The sequence below is a fragment of the Lynx rufus genome, unplaced genomic scaffold (assembly GCF_022079265.1).
Source record: "Lynx rufus isolate CCGP_SWC_20201006 ecotype Redwood Valley unplaced genomic scaffold, mLynRuf1.p SCAF_34, whole genome shotgun sequence".
Taxonomy (NCBI): Eukaryota; Metazoa; Chordata; class Mammalia; order Carnivora; family Felidae; genus Lynx; species Lynx rufus.
The window spans coordinates 2883527-2896720 of NW_025814850.1; the positions used below are offsets into that span (position 1 = coordinate 2883527).

General features: G+C 50.0%; 2 protein-coding genes across 2 annotated transcripts in view; one reads left to right on the top strand and one right to left on the bottom strand.

Annotated features, from left to right (window-relative positions):
- Positions 1 to 4402: 4402 nt before the first annotated feature.
- Positions 4403 to 5881, top strand: HIGD1B (HIG1 hypoxia inducible domain family member 1B). The gene is made up of 3 exons (XM_047093553.1): positions 4403 to 4547; positions 5077 to 5211; positions 5817 to 5881. The coding sequence occupies exons 1-3, from the start codon at positions 4448 to 4450 to the stop codon at positions 5879 to 5881; spliced, it is 300 nt and encodes a 99-aa protein (XP_046949509.1). The 5' UTR covers positions 4403 to 4447.
- A 626-nt stretch (positions 5882 to 6507) lies between these two features.
- The window catches only part of EFTUD2 (elongation factor Tu GTP binding domain containing 2), a 39291-nt gene continuing 32604 nt past the window's right edge, over positions 6508 to 13194 (bottom strand). Inside the window, exons 19-28 of the mRNA XM_047093414.1 lie at positions 11857 to 11958; positions 10796 to 10878; positions 10124 to 10210; positions 9813 to 9939; positions 9533 to 9620; positions 8523 to 8641; positions 8230 to 8324; positions 7573 to 7726; positions 7318 to 7425; positions 6508 to 6975 (exon numbers count right to left, since the gene is read on the bottom strand). Of these exons, the coding sequence (XP_046949370.1) occupies positions 6880 to 6975; positions 7318 to 7425; positions 7573 to 7726; positions 8230 to 8324; positions 8523 to 8641; positions 9533 to 9620; positions 9813 to 9939; positions 10124 to 10210; positions 10796 to 10878; positions 11857 to 11958 (1059 nt within the window). The 3' untranslated portion in view covers positions 6508 to 6879. The remainder of the gene's footprint in view (positions 6976 to 7317; positions 7426 to 7572; positions 7727 to 8229; positions 8325 to 8522; positions 8642 to 9532; positions 9621 to 9812; positions 9940 to 10123; positions 10211 to 10795; positions 10879 to 11856; positions 11959 to 13194) is intronic.

A 13194-nucleotide genomic window follows, 5' to 3' on the forward strand; every position in this document is an offset into this window, starting at 1 on the left:
GGTCTGTAGTGGTTAACATTGGTTGGATGGGTCAGTCATTTACTTGCCCTCTGAGCCGTGGTTTCTTCATCTGTTAAATGGGGATGAGATCCATCTGTTGGGATTGTTGTGAGGATTAAGTAAAATATGTAAAGTGCGTAATCCTTGTAGGCTCCAAAGGGCATTAGCTCCTTCCCACAGTGTTCTTTAGAGGAAGCCAGGTAATTTGGGTATTCAAAAGCACGCAACATAAGGATCTTAGCAAAATGTTTCCCATCTCTGGAGCATCCATTTGTCATCTGAGACAGGTGTGTATAAATACACAACTCCAAATTGGTCCTTCACAAGATGTGATTCTATGTCAGCCTCACTACAGTCAGATGCAGCCTTCCAGTTGCTATATCCACCCTCTTAGGAGCTTTTTAAGATTTTACCTTTAAAAAAAAAAAAACAAAACATTTTATTTATTTGTTTATTTATTTTGAGAGAGAAGAGAGCATGCGTGCAGAGGAAGGGCAGAGAGAGCATTCGGAGCAGGCTCCAGGCTCAGCGTGTGGAGCTTGACCCGGGTTCCGTCTCAGTACCGTGAGAACACGACCTTGAGCAGTAAACAAGAGGTGGAGGCTTAACTGACTGAGCCACCCAGGCGCCCCTATTTTACCTTTGTAAGCAGGCCCCACACCCAAAATGCGGATTGAACTCAAGACCCTGACTGAGCCAGCTAGGAGCTCCCCCGGAGCTTTTTAAATACGTGCATAGTCTCCCAGAAAGATAAGTGGTACCAAAGGCACTTTCCTGGCCCCAGGCCCGTGACTCTTGGGGTGTCCTTGGAACCCAGTGCCTGCTTTAAGGGGGAGGATGTCTTACCCTCTCTACCCCGGGCACTTTCTAGAGGGTGCCTCAGTCTAGCCATGTTGTCTGGAAACTTCCACTCCCCCAGCCTGTTTCTGTTCCCCCCACTCTTTGCACCTCAAGTCCCTGAGACACTACTATATATGGCCTAGTGTTTTCTCTCCTGTGATTCCTCCAGTCCTTCAGCCTGGGTCCTCCCCATTCCAGGCCCAACTCAGATCTTCTGTTCCTTATCCAGTTCATTCTTCAGCATCGCCTCTCTCCCAGCACTCCTTAGCTCAAGGCAAAAGAGCTGCTGGCCCTCTCTCCCCTGTCCTGGCCCTCAGCTCCCTGGAGCTATATATAGCACAGCGGTGCCTTAGACTGTATAGAGCTTCAAGTCCTGGCCACCCCTCCTCCCAACAGAATGGGGAGAATGAGCCCAAAGCTTCCTGTTAGGGTGGGGAAGCCAGAGAAAGGAGGTTGGAGAGGGACAGGGGTGTGCTGAATTTGGACCACCCAGAACGTGGTAACCTTTCTATCTGTTGTCAGAGACTTTCCACTTCTCCCCCAGCCTCTACCCGTTTCCTGACACTTGCTCATTTGGGAGGAAGAGGAGCAGGCAGCATGGAGGGAAATTCTAACCATTTGGGGAGATGCTACCTCCGTTTTACAGATGATGACACAGACCCAAAAGAGGTTGAGTGATAGAAGACCAAATATTCAGAGAGTGGCCAAGCAGCTAACTGACCCCACGTCTGACTCTGACTCTGGCCTACACTCCGGATTCGTTAAGTCTGTCCACATCACTCAATTGAGACCCCTCGAAATTAGAATGTCTCGGGGTGTGATGTGACCTGGAAGAAAAAAAAAGGCCTATGACATAAATGACTATGGAGAAATGCTTAAATAGCAATAATTATTGAAGACTTTGCCTATTAACAAAAATGTTATAATTTATCTTATCTGTTTACTGAAGCAGGACTCTACAGAAATCTGTTCCTTGAAGTTTTGGTTACTGTGTGCTCTCAGGAGTAAAAAGCAATTTTATTTCTTCTATTTCAAGACTTTCCCTCTGCTTAATAGTCCTCCCATTCGTCCAGAACAGTGAGATTTGATTTTAGGAACAGTTAGAAGTCTGGTTCTTTCTTCTGTCACTTATGTGACCTGGAGTGGGACATTTAACCCAAGCCTCAGTTTTTCATCTGTGAAAGGGGAATAACAGTACCTACCTTACAGAGTTGTGAGGATGAAATAAAATAACCTCCTTAAAGCAATTAGCACACTTCTTGCCCCATAGGTGCTCAGAGAACCATGGCAACTATGTCTATTATTATTTTCTCAATTCTGGGCTGAGATGCTGTAGGAGCATCAACAGAATCCCAACAAGAAGGGAGAACTTCTCAATTAAATTGAACTTTGCCCTCTACAGCTTGGCCCCTGTTCTACAAAGGGCTTGGAGTTGATCCTGATTCTTGCTCTGTGTCATCCAGGCATTTCCATCCCCCTACCTCTGGCCTAGACCATCCATCTCTTGAGAATTCAGGTCACTCTTGGGACCAGGAGAGGCAGCCTGGGAGAGTGTGTGTGAATGACTGGGAGGAGAGTTCCCATGGACGCTGGGGATATGTGAAGGCTCTGGGGAGCTGCTGTGACCCTGGGTCTCTTCCTAGAGCAGTGAGTGCTGGAGAGAGAAAAGAAAGACATCAGCTGCTGGACGGATTTTCTGTGCTGTACAGACCCTTTAGGACAGGCACATGGGGCTGAGTATCTAGGGTAAGAACAAAGCACTGGGATAGAGTGGGATTCTCCGTAGCGTACGTCAATCTTTTCACTCCTGCTTAGCAAGAAGGTACTTTCCTCTTCTCCGAATCCAGGATGCTGAGATTGATTAGCACTCCTAAGCTTCAGCCTCAATGAAGAGGGTTTCTGCTTAGCCAGCCCCTGGGAAGTAGGCTAGGAGTACAAACTCTGGAACCAGTCAGACCTACATTCAGATGCTGACACTGCCATTTACTAGCTGTGCACCTTGGAGATCATTTAGCCTCTCCGAAGCTCAGTTCCTTCCCTACTGTATAGAACATTTGAAAGGTCTGAAAATACCTCAAACAGAATAGGTGGTAAGCCTGGCCACTTGTCACCTCTGTCCCTAGTGAACATCATCCCCCCTCTCCCCATGCCCCCGTTCCCCACCTGTAGTACAAGGATCCCTGGAGATGCAAGGTAGTCCTAGTGGTTACAAATTGGATGAATCTCCCCGATCCAGAAAGCATCCTTGAAAAGGATCAAGACCAAGACCAGAGGGCCTGCCTCCCACAATTGGGCCATTTTATTTACAGCCCACTTTGTTCATGAGTGTTTGAAGCAGTATAGCTTGGGGGAGAAGCCATGATCTCTGCCCTTCCTTGCCTCGGTATTCCCATCTCAGTTCTCTGTATCAAGTTCCTGTTTGATCCAACCCCTTACATCCATGGGAATTACTGGACTGAATCTAGTTAAGGCCTCCTGCCATGTGATCTTTCATTACTTTCTAGTGCATGGAGCTCTGGCCTGGAACTCAGCAAATGGGGGGTTAAGACTGATGCCCTGGCCTATCTCCTCCCCTCTCCATTCCAGACTTCAAAGTCCACAGAAAGCTTGCTTCCCTGACCCCACAGTGGCAGCTCCATCATCAGCTCCTGATCGGTTCAAAACAGCAGATGCTGAGCCCTGGCCGGGCTGCTTGCACTCTATTTTCTAGCCATCTCCTAGGGTAAGCACCAGCATGTTAAGAAAGTGTGGGGCCGACAGTCCTTGCTCCTCCAGGAGAGAGGCACCTGGAGGTCGCCTCACGCAGGGTGTCTGTCTCACGGGTTAGACCTAGAAGGCACCCCACAGGCAGAAGCCCTCGTCTAAGGACCAGGACTCTGGGACTCTGTCTAGTTTGTGATCAGAGCAGATGTTTACTGGGGGGTTAGCAAGTAGAGCAATAGGGGTCACCGGCCCAGGGAGGGAGGCAGGGGGTTGGCAATCGCAAAGAACCTGGCGAGAAATGGAAACGGGAGCAGTTCAGGGACCAGAATTAGTCCTGTTAGTATTAATGTCCAAAATCTATGCTAAATTATTCACATATCAATGTCCAATTATTTTAATTTTTGGCTCTGGTGACTCGGTAACCAGTGCTGGAACACTGTCTGGGATGGCCTGCTTCCCTGGGGCCAGACCTGCTCTGTGGGATCTGCAGCTCCCAGAGGAGCAACCCTCACAGACTCCAGGCCAGTGGGGGTCCCAAGGCTCAAGGCCTGTTCCTCTCGCCCTCATCTGTGGATTTTTCCAGCTGCTTTTCTTGACCCAAGGATCACATAGGGATACAGATGGAAGGAGGGGGAAGCAGGGAAAACAGTCAGAATGAGCTGGGGAAGAGGCAGACGTGAGGAAGAAGGGATGGCAGTAGTGGTCCAGCCACATGAGACAGGACACTTGGGACATCTTCTCAAGTAGGGGCTGTGTCGGGCATGGTAAGAGAGGTTCTTAGCAGGCAACTCCCCCCTTTTTCCCCCAAGTTGAGGAGAATTGGGAGTTCCTATTATGGGGTGCCTCCTTGTAGGACTGGGCTGAAACCTCAGAGCTCCAGCTGCTAACATCTGGAGCCAGGATCATGTCTGCTAACAAAGGCTGGTGGGTACCACCTGAAGGCGAAGACAGTGTGTCTGAGAAGTTCCTGAGGAAGACCAGGGAGTCTCCGCTGGTGCCTGTAGGTGAGTGGTAAAGTAGGGAATGAGGGGCCTCCTCTCACGGAAAAGGTCTCCTAGCCCTTTCAAAGGAAGCAGAGGACTCAACTGTCCTGCCCACGGAACAGCCAACAGCTAGGAGAAGAGTGAACCAGCAGCAAAGGTGCCAAGGGAAGGGACACGCCTGACAAGGAGTCTGGATGGGTGGAGGTGGTGGCCAACTGACGGCCTGGGGTGCAGGGAAATGGGGGGCATCAACACCAGCATCAGGATGGGAAAGAGCGGTCTGGCGTCTCCCAGGGCTTCCTTTCTCCAGGCCCTGGGAGAAAAGAAAAGTAGCTGTGGGAGCCAACATGGCTGGAGGAGGGTCCGGAGCAGAGCAAATGGGGGGTGGGGGAGGCCCGTGATGGGCTATTTGTATGTAGAGGGCTCACTGGAGATAGACAGCCACTTTGAAAATGCCATTGGGAGTAAACAACTCATGGTCTCCCACCATGAAGCGGCACGGAAATAGGGGTTTATCCAGATGCCCAAAGGTCATGTTCTCTGCCTACAGGCTTGGGAGGCTGTCTGGCAGTGGCAGCATACCGGATTTATCGGCTGAAGGCTCGTGGTTCCACCAAGATGTCCATACACCTGATTCACACCCGAGTGGCAGCGCAGGCCTGTGCCGTGGGTGCGGTCATGCTAGGTGAGGGGCTGGTGGGGGTCACAGAACGAAAACGCAGCTTTAGTTAGACAAAATCTGGCTGTGAGTCCTGATGGTTAAAGGACCATGATTTCAGTCCCACCAGGCTCCACAGCAAGTGGAGGTTTGGGTGAAACCCTCAAACCAAGCCATTTTCAGGGGTCCCTGCTTGGCCTCCTGTCCCAGGCCCGTGGGGATGGTGCACAGTTGGTTTTATGGCAGTCTGTCCTGAGAGGTGAGAAAAGTCACACAGCAGAACACATGCTGAATTTCCCTTCCTCTGTGGGTCAAGGGGCAGACAGCTACTTACTAGCTGTGTGACCGTAGACAAGTCCCTTTCTCTGAGCCTCAGTTTCCCCATGTGCAACACGATGGTAAGCACCCTGGCTTGCCGACCTCGCAGGTTGCTGTGGGGTTTCTCAGAGAGGTAATCTACACGGAAGGGCTCTGCAGGTACTTGTAGCAGCTACTGAGAGCTAGAGCAGAAAGGGAAGCTGAGCAGGGAAGCTGGACCCTCAGGGGAACGGCTGCAGTCAGGCTCCTGGGAGAGCCAGAGGATGGCTGCAGGGTTGGGTGTTATGGGCTGTTTTCCCTTCTCCTTCCTGCAGGTGCTGTGTACACGATGTACAGAGACTACATCAAAAGAACAGCACCGAATGCCGGGGAGAAGTAGGATTCCTGTAGGGCCCGGGGCAGCCAGAGCCTCGTCCATCAATCCCTGGTACGTTCCTAATAAAGCATTTTGAGGAAAATCAAGTCTCTCCTTCACACGGGGCAGAGCAGAGTTAGGGACCAGTAGTGGCTGGTGTGTGTGTGTGTGTGTGTGTGTGTGTGTGTGTGTGTGTGTGTGTGAGAGAGAGAGGAAGAGAGAGAGACAGAGAGACTGTGTGTGTGTGTGTGTGTGTAGGTTTAGAGAAAGGTTTGGAAATCAGAGTTCTGGCCCCCAGCTCCAGGGGCAACAGCCTCCAATCCCAGAAGCCCAATACCTCCTAAGCCACCCCAGGTCCCAACCAGAAGCAGCACGGTAGAGAGGACTGGGTGGTAGGTGCAGGGGATGGGGGGGGGTGGCAAGAAAGTGGCCCCAATGCTCACGGGAGCACTGGATTAAGAGGCAGGCGTCCCTCCCACCACAGGCCGCTGCCCTGGGGACCCAGGCAGGAAGACTGCAGCTGGGAGAAGAGACCGTGAAGCTTCACAGGAGATGACATATATTCATTCAGAACCCAAGTGCCAAGACCAGACTGTTGGAGGAAAGGGGGAGGGGCAGATGGGTAGGGATGAAAGGAACAGAGCAAGGCAGAGGTCAGAATGTTCTGTTCATTTAAAATCCATGTCTAAGGTCAAACTTGTAAAAAAAAAAAAAAAATTCCATGTAAATCCTGAAGACAGGGCCCCTTGGGGTTAAACACTTTGTCCCCTTCTCCTTCTCCGAGCCCGAGCTCTTCTCTGTTCCCTGGGAATGGAGCCAGGCAGAAGCTGCAGAGGAACCAGGAGGCCAAATACTCTTCCCTCGTTGGGACTCTGGGTTGGAGGCTTTGGGGTTGTTAAAAATGGCCACAGCAGCTCCCAGATGCTCTCTGACAACATGGAGTCCAGGTCGCACCAGGTCCCAGCTTCAAGTCCAGGATACAGCCCACTGCAGGGAGCAGGGGCTGCCAGGAGTCCCGACACTCACATGGGGTAATTGAGCACAACATCCTGCTTGGCGAGCTCCAGCAACATGGGATCATCAAAGAACTTGCTGATGCTCACATCCTCACTCAGTCCCTGCAGAGAGTGGGGACAGATGTAAGAAAGAGCCCTATGTGGTGGTCGATTGAGTTGGAGGCCGCCTGAGGCCTGTGCTGGGGTGGGGGGCTGGTGGGGTGAAGCTGTGGACCAGCTATTTCAGGAGTCACCACTGGACAAGATAAGGTGCTCCCTTCCTGGCCAGACTGTGTCCAGGGTCTGGTGGCCCGAGGCCTGGACAGATTGCACCTCTTTGCGTTGTATGGTAAACCGCTCTCAGTCTTTGGGAGAAGGGTCCCAAAGGAAGAAATGAAGAGAGATCCAACTCCTGCCAAGAGCCCTGGGGATTAAGGGCTGGCAATGGGCCTGAGGGACACATACCTTCCTGCGACGGGTTTTGATCATGAATTCTCGGGCCAGGTGAGGAGCTGGTTGTGGCTCCAGGGGACGGATGACAATGCTCTTGTCCAGAGGATCACCGGGCACAATCTGAAAGGCAAAGTGGTTTCCAATGATCCAGCACTTTTCTCTAGGACGTTGGAAATCTCACTTAGGATTTGAAAGGGGAACAGACCAGAGAAGACTGGCCTTGAACAGGTGGGAGGCCGCACTGGCCAGCCTGCACCATTTTCTCACCTGCCAATGGTGGAAGACAGACAAGGAAAAGGCCTGCCCCTGGGTGTGAGTCCGCAGATCGGTCTCAAAGCCAAAAGAGTCAATGGCGGGGATGAAAGCTTTGATGGTGTAGAGAGGGGAGCCTGGGATGGGTGCATCCTGAGTCACATGCCCCCTGCGACAGAAAAACAAAGGCTGAGTCCCTCATCCTTCAGAGACCAAAAGCAGAGAAGGAAACTGTCCCAAATATACCACAACACAGAGTTACCATCAAAGAAAGAATAACCACAATCATGCTACAGTGGATGGAAAAGGCTGGGGGGGGGGGGGGGGGGAGGGCTCAGTGTCATTTCCCATGGCAGCCAAAGGGGTAGTGACCACTACATGAGAGTGGCAACACTGAAGGGACAAGGTCCTATAGACATTCCCCCACTGACACATTTCAGTACTTTCCCCGGGGGGTTCTCCACTGAGAGGGGTCTAAGAAGGAATCTCAACTTTTTATCTGCAGTGAAGCAGGGGTCTGCCTTAATCCTTTCCTACTTCATTTTGAAAAAACAACTCACTAGGTTCTAGGAGCAGGGACAGTACAGGAGGTCCACCTCCTTCCCCACGGAGCCCAGTTACTCTTGCGGTACTCCTGCTCCCTGCACCATCCCTAACATGCCCATGGCTCACCTGCGCCTGGCCAGGACAGTATACACAGCAGAGACACAATCTGCAGGGGCCTGGACCTCCACGAAGTAGTAAGGCTCCATCAGACGAGGAGTGGCCTGCAACAGGGCAAGAAGAAAGAGTTCCTTAGCTTGGGTAAGGCTGAGGATTGAGGACCTGGATAGAGAAAAAGGCTGGAGGGACTGTGGTCTTGAGGACCTGGACAGAGAAAAAGGCTGGAGGGACTATGGTCTTGAGACCTGCATAGCTAGAATTTCCACATAGTGCCCCAGAGCAACTCAGCTCCACTCACTTACCATGAGGAAGGCAGAATAGACAACTCTCCTGGCCGTGGGGATGATTTGGCCCCCGCCCCGGTGCAAGGGCTCTTGGGCAACCACTGCATCCAGGATCTTAAACTTGACATTTCGAATCACTGGAAAGGAGATGGGGGAGTTGATGACTGAGGAGTGGTTCTGGTGCTAGTCAAGGGCCCACGCGCAGGGAGGGCACCAAGGAGCCTCTAGCAGCATGGCAGCTGTCTTTTTTTTTTTTTTTTTTTCAACGTTTATTTATTTTTGGGACAGAGAGAGACAGAGCATGAACGGGGGAGGGGCAGAGAGAGAGGGAGACACAGAATCAGAAACAGGCTCCAGGCTCCGAGCCATCAGCCCAGAGCCTGACGCGGGGCTCGAACTCACGGACCGCGAGATCGTGACCTGGCTGAAGTCGGACGCTTAACCGACTGCGCCACCCAGGCGCCCCTTAAGATCACAAAAGATATGGGACAAAATCACCCTGCAGATGGGTGTTCTGATAGGATACCAAGGCCTATAGCAGAGGACAGAAGTTAGGCACACATTCTTTATGTTTGTTTCAGGCCACGCTCAGGCATTGTAAAGCTTTCCTAGAAGTTTATGGGATTTTTTTTTTTTTTTTTTGTAGATACTTAATTGTTTTTGGATATAGAGTAAGTGCTAGGAATTGCACCTTCCTGCCCACTAATCCAACCTCGTCTATAAACCACTCCGATCCCATCTTCCTCTTTATACCTCTCCTCAAGCACATTCCTTCTCAGGACTGAGAAGCAAATGTCCGTCTAGAAATGACTTCCCTTCCGGGATGTCCCAGGCAATAGCACTTGGATGGGGAGGGAGGAGAGGCGAGAAGAGGAAGCTGACCTAGGACATGGAATGGCCCCATGTACCCCAAGCTGCTTCTCCTGCCAGGTCCCGTACACGAGCCCACCCCACCCCACCTCATACACCCAGGAAAAAGGACCCTACAGGGCTGGAGAGGGGGAGGCAGAGGCACTGTCGGAACTTACACTCGTCACAGAGGGGCCCCTCCCTGGTTCCCCACTGGAAACCTTGAACAATGCTGTCCTTCACTGAGCCAAGAAGAGCCTTGTCCACCTGCACAAAACATGAGGGCCTGTGAGCAGTGACCCTGGCAACAATCAGTTTAGAGGGAGGAGAAGGTAAGTATACTGGTAACAAAATTCACCAGAAGACACAAAATACTTCTGGGAAAGGAAGTACACTTTGTAGTTTCTTCCACTCCACAGCAAAGAAACCACTGCACGGCTCCCGTTAGTTATGCTGTACCTCAGAAGGCAGGGTATCATCCACCAGGATGTTGGGGCCGGTGGCATCAGGGCCAAAAGCCCAGATAGAACGGGCAGCCAGCAGATCCCAATCGTACTTGGTCTGGAAGAATTCTCCCAGTTTCTTCCTAGGGGAAGGAGGAGGAAATGGAGGTTTTCCGGCAGCTCTGCAATTTCTGCATCCTGGGGTCACAATTCCCATCTTCCCGGGGACAGTTTGCTTCCCAGAAGGACACGTGGTATCAGAGCCTGGGGAGGCAAGCCGTAGAGCCTCGTCTCCTTTCAGCCTTGAAACCAGAGCCACATTCTCACCTGTTCCACGTGATCTGGACCACCTCATTCTCTATGTCCTCGGCGAGGCCCTTCTCGAGAGGCTCAGCAATCATGGTGATCTTATTCCTAGTCAGAAAGGAAATGAGTAATGATGAGGATCAACAGAATTTGAAGAAGGGGCATTCCTAAGGAGAGGGTGACAAGGCAGTTACATCAGTAAAAGCCAGAGGAGCAAAACAGAGCAAAAACGTTCATTTTCTGTCTTCCTTCACTTGAATCTACCACTCTTTAAAAAAGTAGGGTCTCAGGGCATCTGGCTGGCTCTGTCAGTGGAGTGTGTAGCTCTTGATCTTAGGGTTGTGAGTTCGAGCCCCATGTTGGGTGCAGAGATTACTTAAAAATGAAATTTAAAAAATTCCCACAACAACAGAACTGTTGCCAGGGCAAAACTGTAAGATGATCATATCATACGGAGAAAAATGGCAGTTGGGACACTCATCCTTGGGGAACCTACAGCAAAGAATTCCACAGCATCATGTCTACAGGCCTAAGGCATGAGAGTGCTAGGTTAAAACTCAAGCATCCTAAGCCCCCATCCTGAGACCTAGGGAGTCTCTATTTCCACAGTACTTGTGACTGGGGTGGAGTTGAGGAGGGAGGAGGAGAAAGTGTCCCCTGTCAGTCCCAGGGTCACTCTGACACCCAGCTCACTTCTTATTGGGCGTTTCAGCAAAGCACTTGAGGGAAGATGTCTCCACCACCGTCTCACAAAACGTGACAACGGGATCAGCCACCTGGGAAACAGAATAAATTGTTAGGCAAGATCTAATTTTGTTGGAAGGACAACATTCTGCCAAAGGGAATTCTGAGGTTCCCTTGGCACTACCTTTGTGACAAACCCCTGTCTTAATCAGCATCAGCAATGAGTACAATAGCAGGTGAGAAGTCCTTACCAGCACTAAGGAGACTGAGAAAACTTCGTGGAGTGTGGAGTTTATGTTCCTGAGCCAAGAGTACGTGGGAGTCAAACCTGGGCCTAAAGTATCATCCCCCAAGGACACTTTCAAGGTCTGTTCAGCCGTCCCACAACCACTCACTTAGCACCTCCCGTGGCTCTGTCACAGCTGACACTAGGGACTGACTGGCGGGATCCCCTTCCACTCTCAACACCTGGCTCTGAGTAGCAGAGCTCCTCCCTGAAGCTCCCACGTGGCCAGCCACCAGGGAACTCAGTATCTTCTAGACCACCAGTCCTGGGCACCTCAGGAGGAGGATCTAAGAGGGGTACTTGAGGGTGCTCTCTCCCACCACCACAGGAACTGGGAGAAAACGGGTACCATCTAGGAGACTGGGGCCATGCAATGGGCACTTTAATCAAGGGGCCACGTCACAACCTAACGACAAATCCAGGAGAACCAGTTCTCACTCTCTCCCTGAAACCCTCCGCTGAGCCCTAATCACCAAAGATGGGTTAACTGTATAACTGTTTCCTTAACAAAAGACCAAGAATCACTTTGGCTTGGGAGCCTGGACTTTAAACTATGACACAGAGAATAACCCTGCAGAAAGGGGCAAACCAGATCTCAAATACCTTCCCAGATAGGGAGCAATAGGTCATGCTTTTCCCTAACATGTCTCCTCCCCAATAGGGCCCCCCTCTTCCCTCAGGCCTTCCAGGGGAATCAAGGGTTTGGTTGCTTAAAAAATCAGTCTGGAGCCATGAGTCAAGCTCCTGGCCAGGCGGGTACTCAAGAAAGAGGATGCTGATTTACCTTGATGTCGATCTCTGAGTACATCTTCCGTAAATCGTGCATCACACAGTCGAGGTACAGCTCCCCAGTACCCAGAATCACGTGCTCTCCAGACTCTTCCACCTGAAACATAACAGGCCTGGTGGTCATAGCCTGGACCTCTTATGCCAGCAACAGCAGCTAGAAACAGAATCAATGCTAGAGCCCAGGAGGAGGTGCCCAAACCCACTATCAGAATCAGCCACTCCTCAGCATCAGTTCCAGCCTCTTCAAGAAGGATCAGTGGGGAAGTGACCAACGGGTAAATCCTCAGGACATCTGGACCATTCAGCACAGTGCTGCTGGGCATTAGGTCACCGATTTAATTTCCAGCATAACTTTTTAGGGAAAACCCTGCCCTAAGTCTATGGACAGAAGCTGACCCTTTAGCCCTGGCCAGCTACTCAGAAAAGTATGCTAGCAGACTCAAGAATGTAGAAGGATCAGAATGATCACTTTTCCTTCTATATTTTCTGGAAAATCAATTCATAGTATATATATATATTTTTTTTTTTAAGAAAGAAAAAAAATTATTTCCTCACAAAATGTATAACTGTGATTGTCATTAATCCCGGTCCCTAATATTTCTTTTTTTTCAATATTTATTTACTTATTTTATTTTTTATTTCTTTTTCTTTTTTTTAATAATTATTTTATTTTTATTTAATTTTATTTTTATTTTTTTAAATTTACATCTAATTTGGTGCAACAATGATTTCAGGAGTAGATTCCTTAGTGCCCCTTACCCGTTTAGCCCATCCCGCCTCCCCCCACCTTGTAACCCTGTTTGTTCTCTACATTTATGAGTCTCTTCTGTTTTTATATAATTTTTGTTTCCCTTCCCTTATGTTCATCTGTTTTGTCTCTTAAAGTCCTCATGTGAGTGAAGTCATATATTTGTCTTTCTCCGACTAATTTCACTTCGCATAATACCCTCCAGTTCCATCCACGTAGTTGCAAATGGCAAGATTTCATTCTTTTTGATTGCCAAGTAATACTCCATTGTATATATATACATCTTCTTTATCCATTCATCCGTCGATGGACATTTGGGCTTTTTCCATACTTTGGCTATTGTTCATAGTGCTGCTATAAACATGGGGGTGCATGTGCCCCTTCGAAACAGTACACCTGTATCCCATGGATGAATGCCTAGTAGTGCAATTGCTGGGTCGTAGGGTAGTTCTAGTTTTAGTTTTTTGAGGAACCTCCATACTGTTTTCCAGAGTGGCTGCACCAGCTTGCATTCCCATCAAAGTATACTTTCTAACACACATCTCTTTCTCATCTAAAGATACTGTGGAATATGAACACATTCAT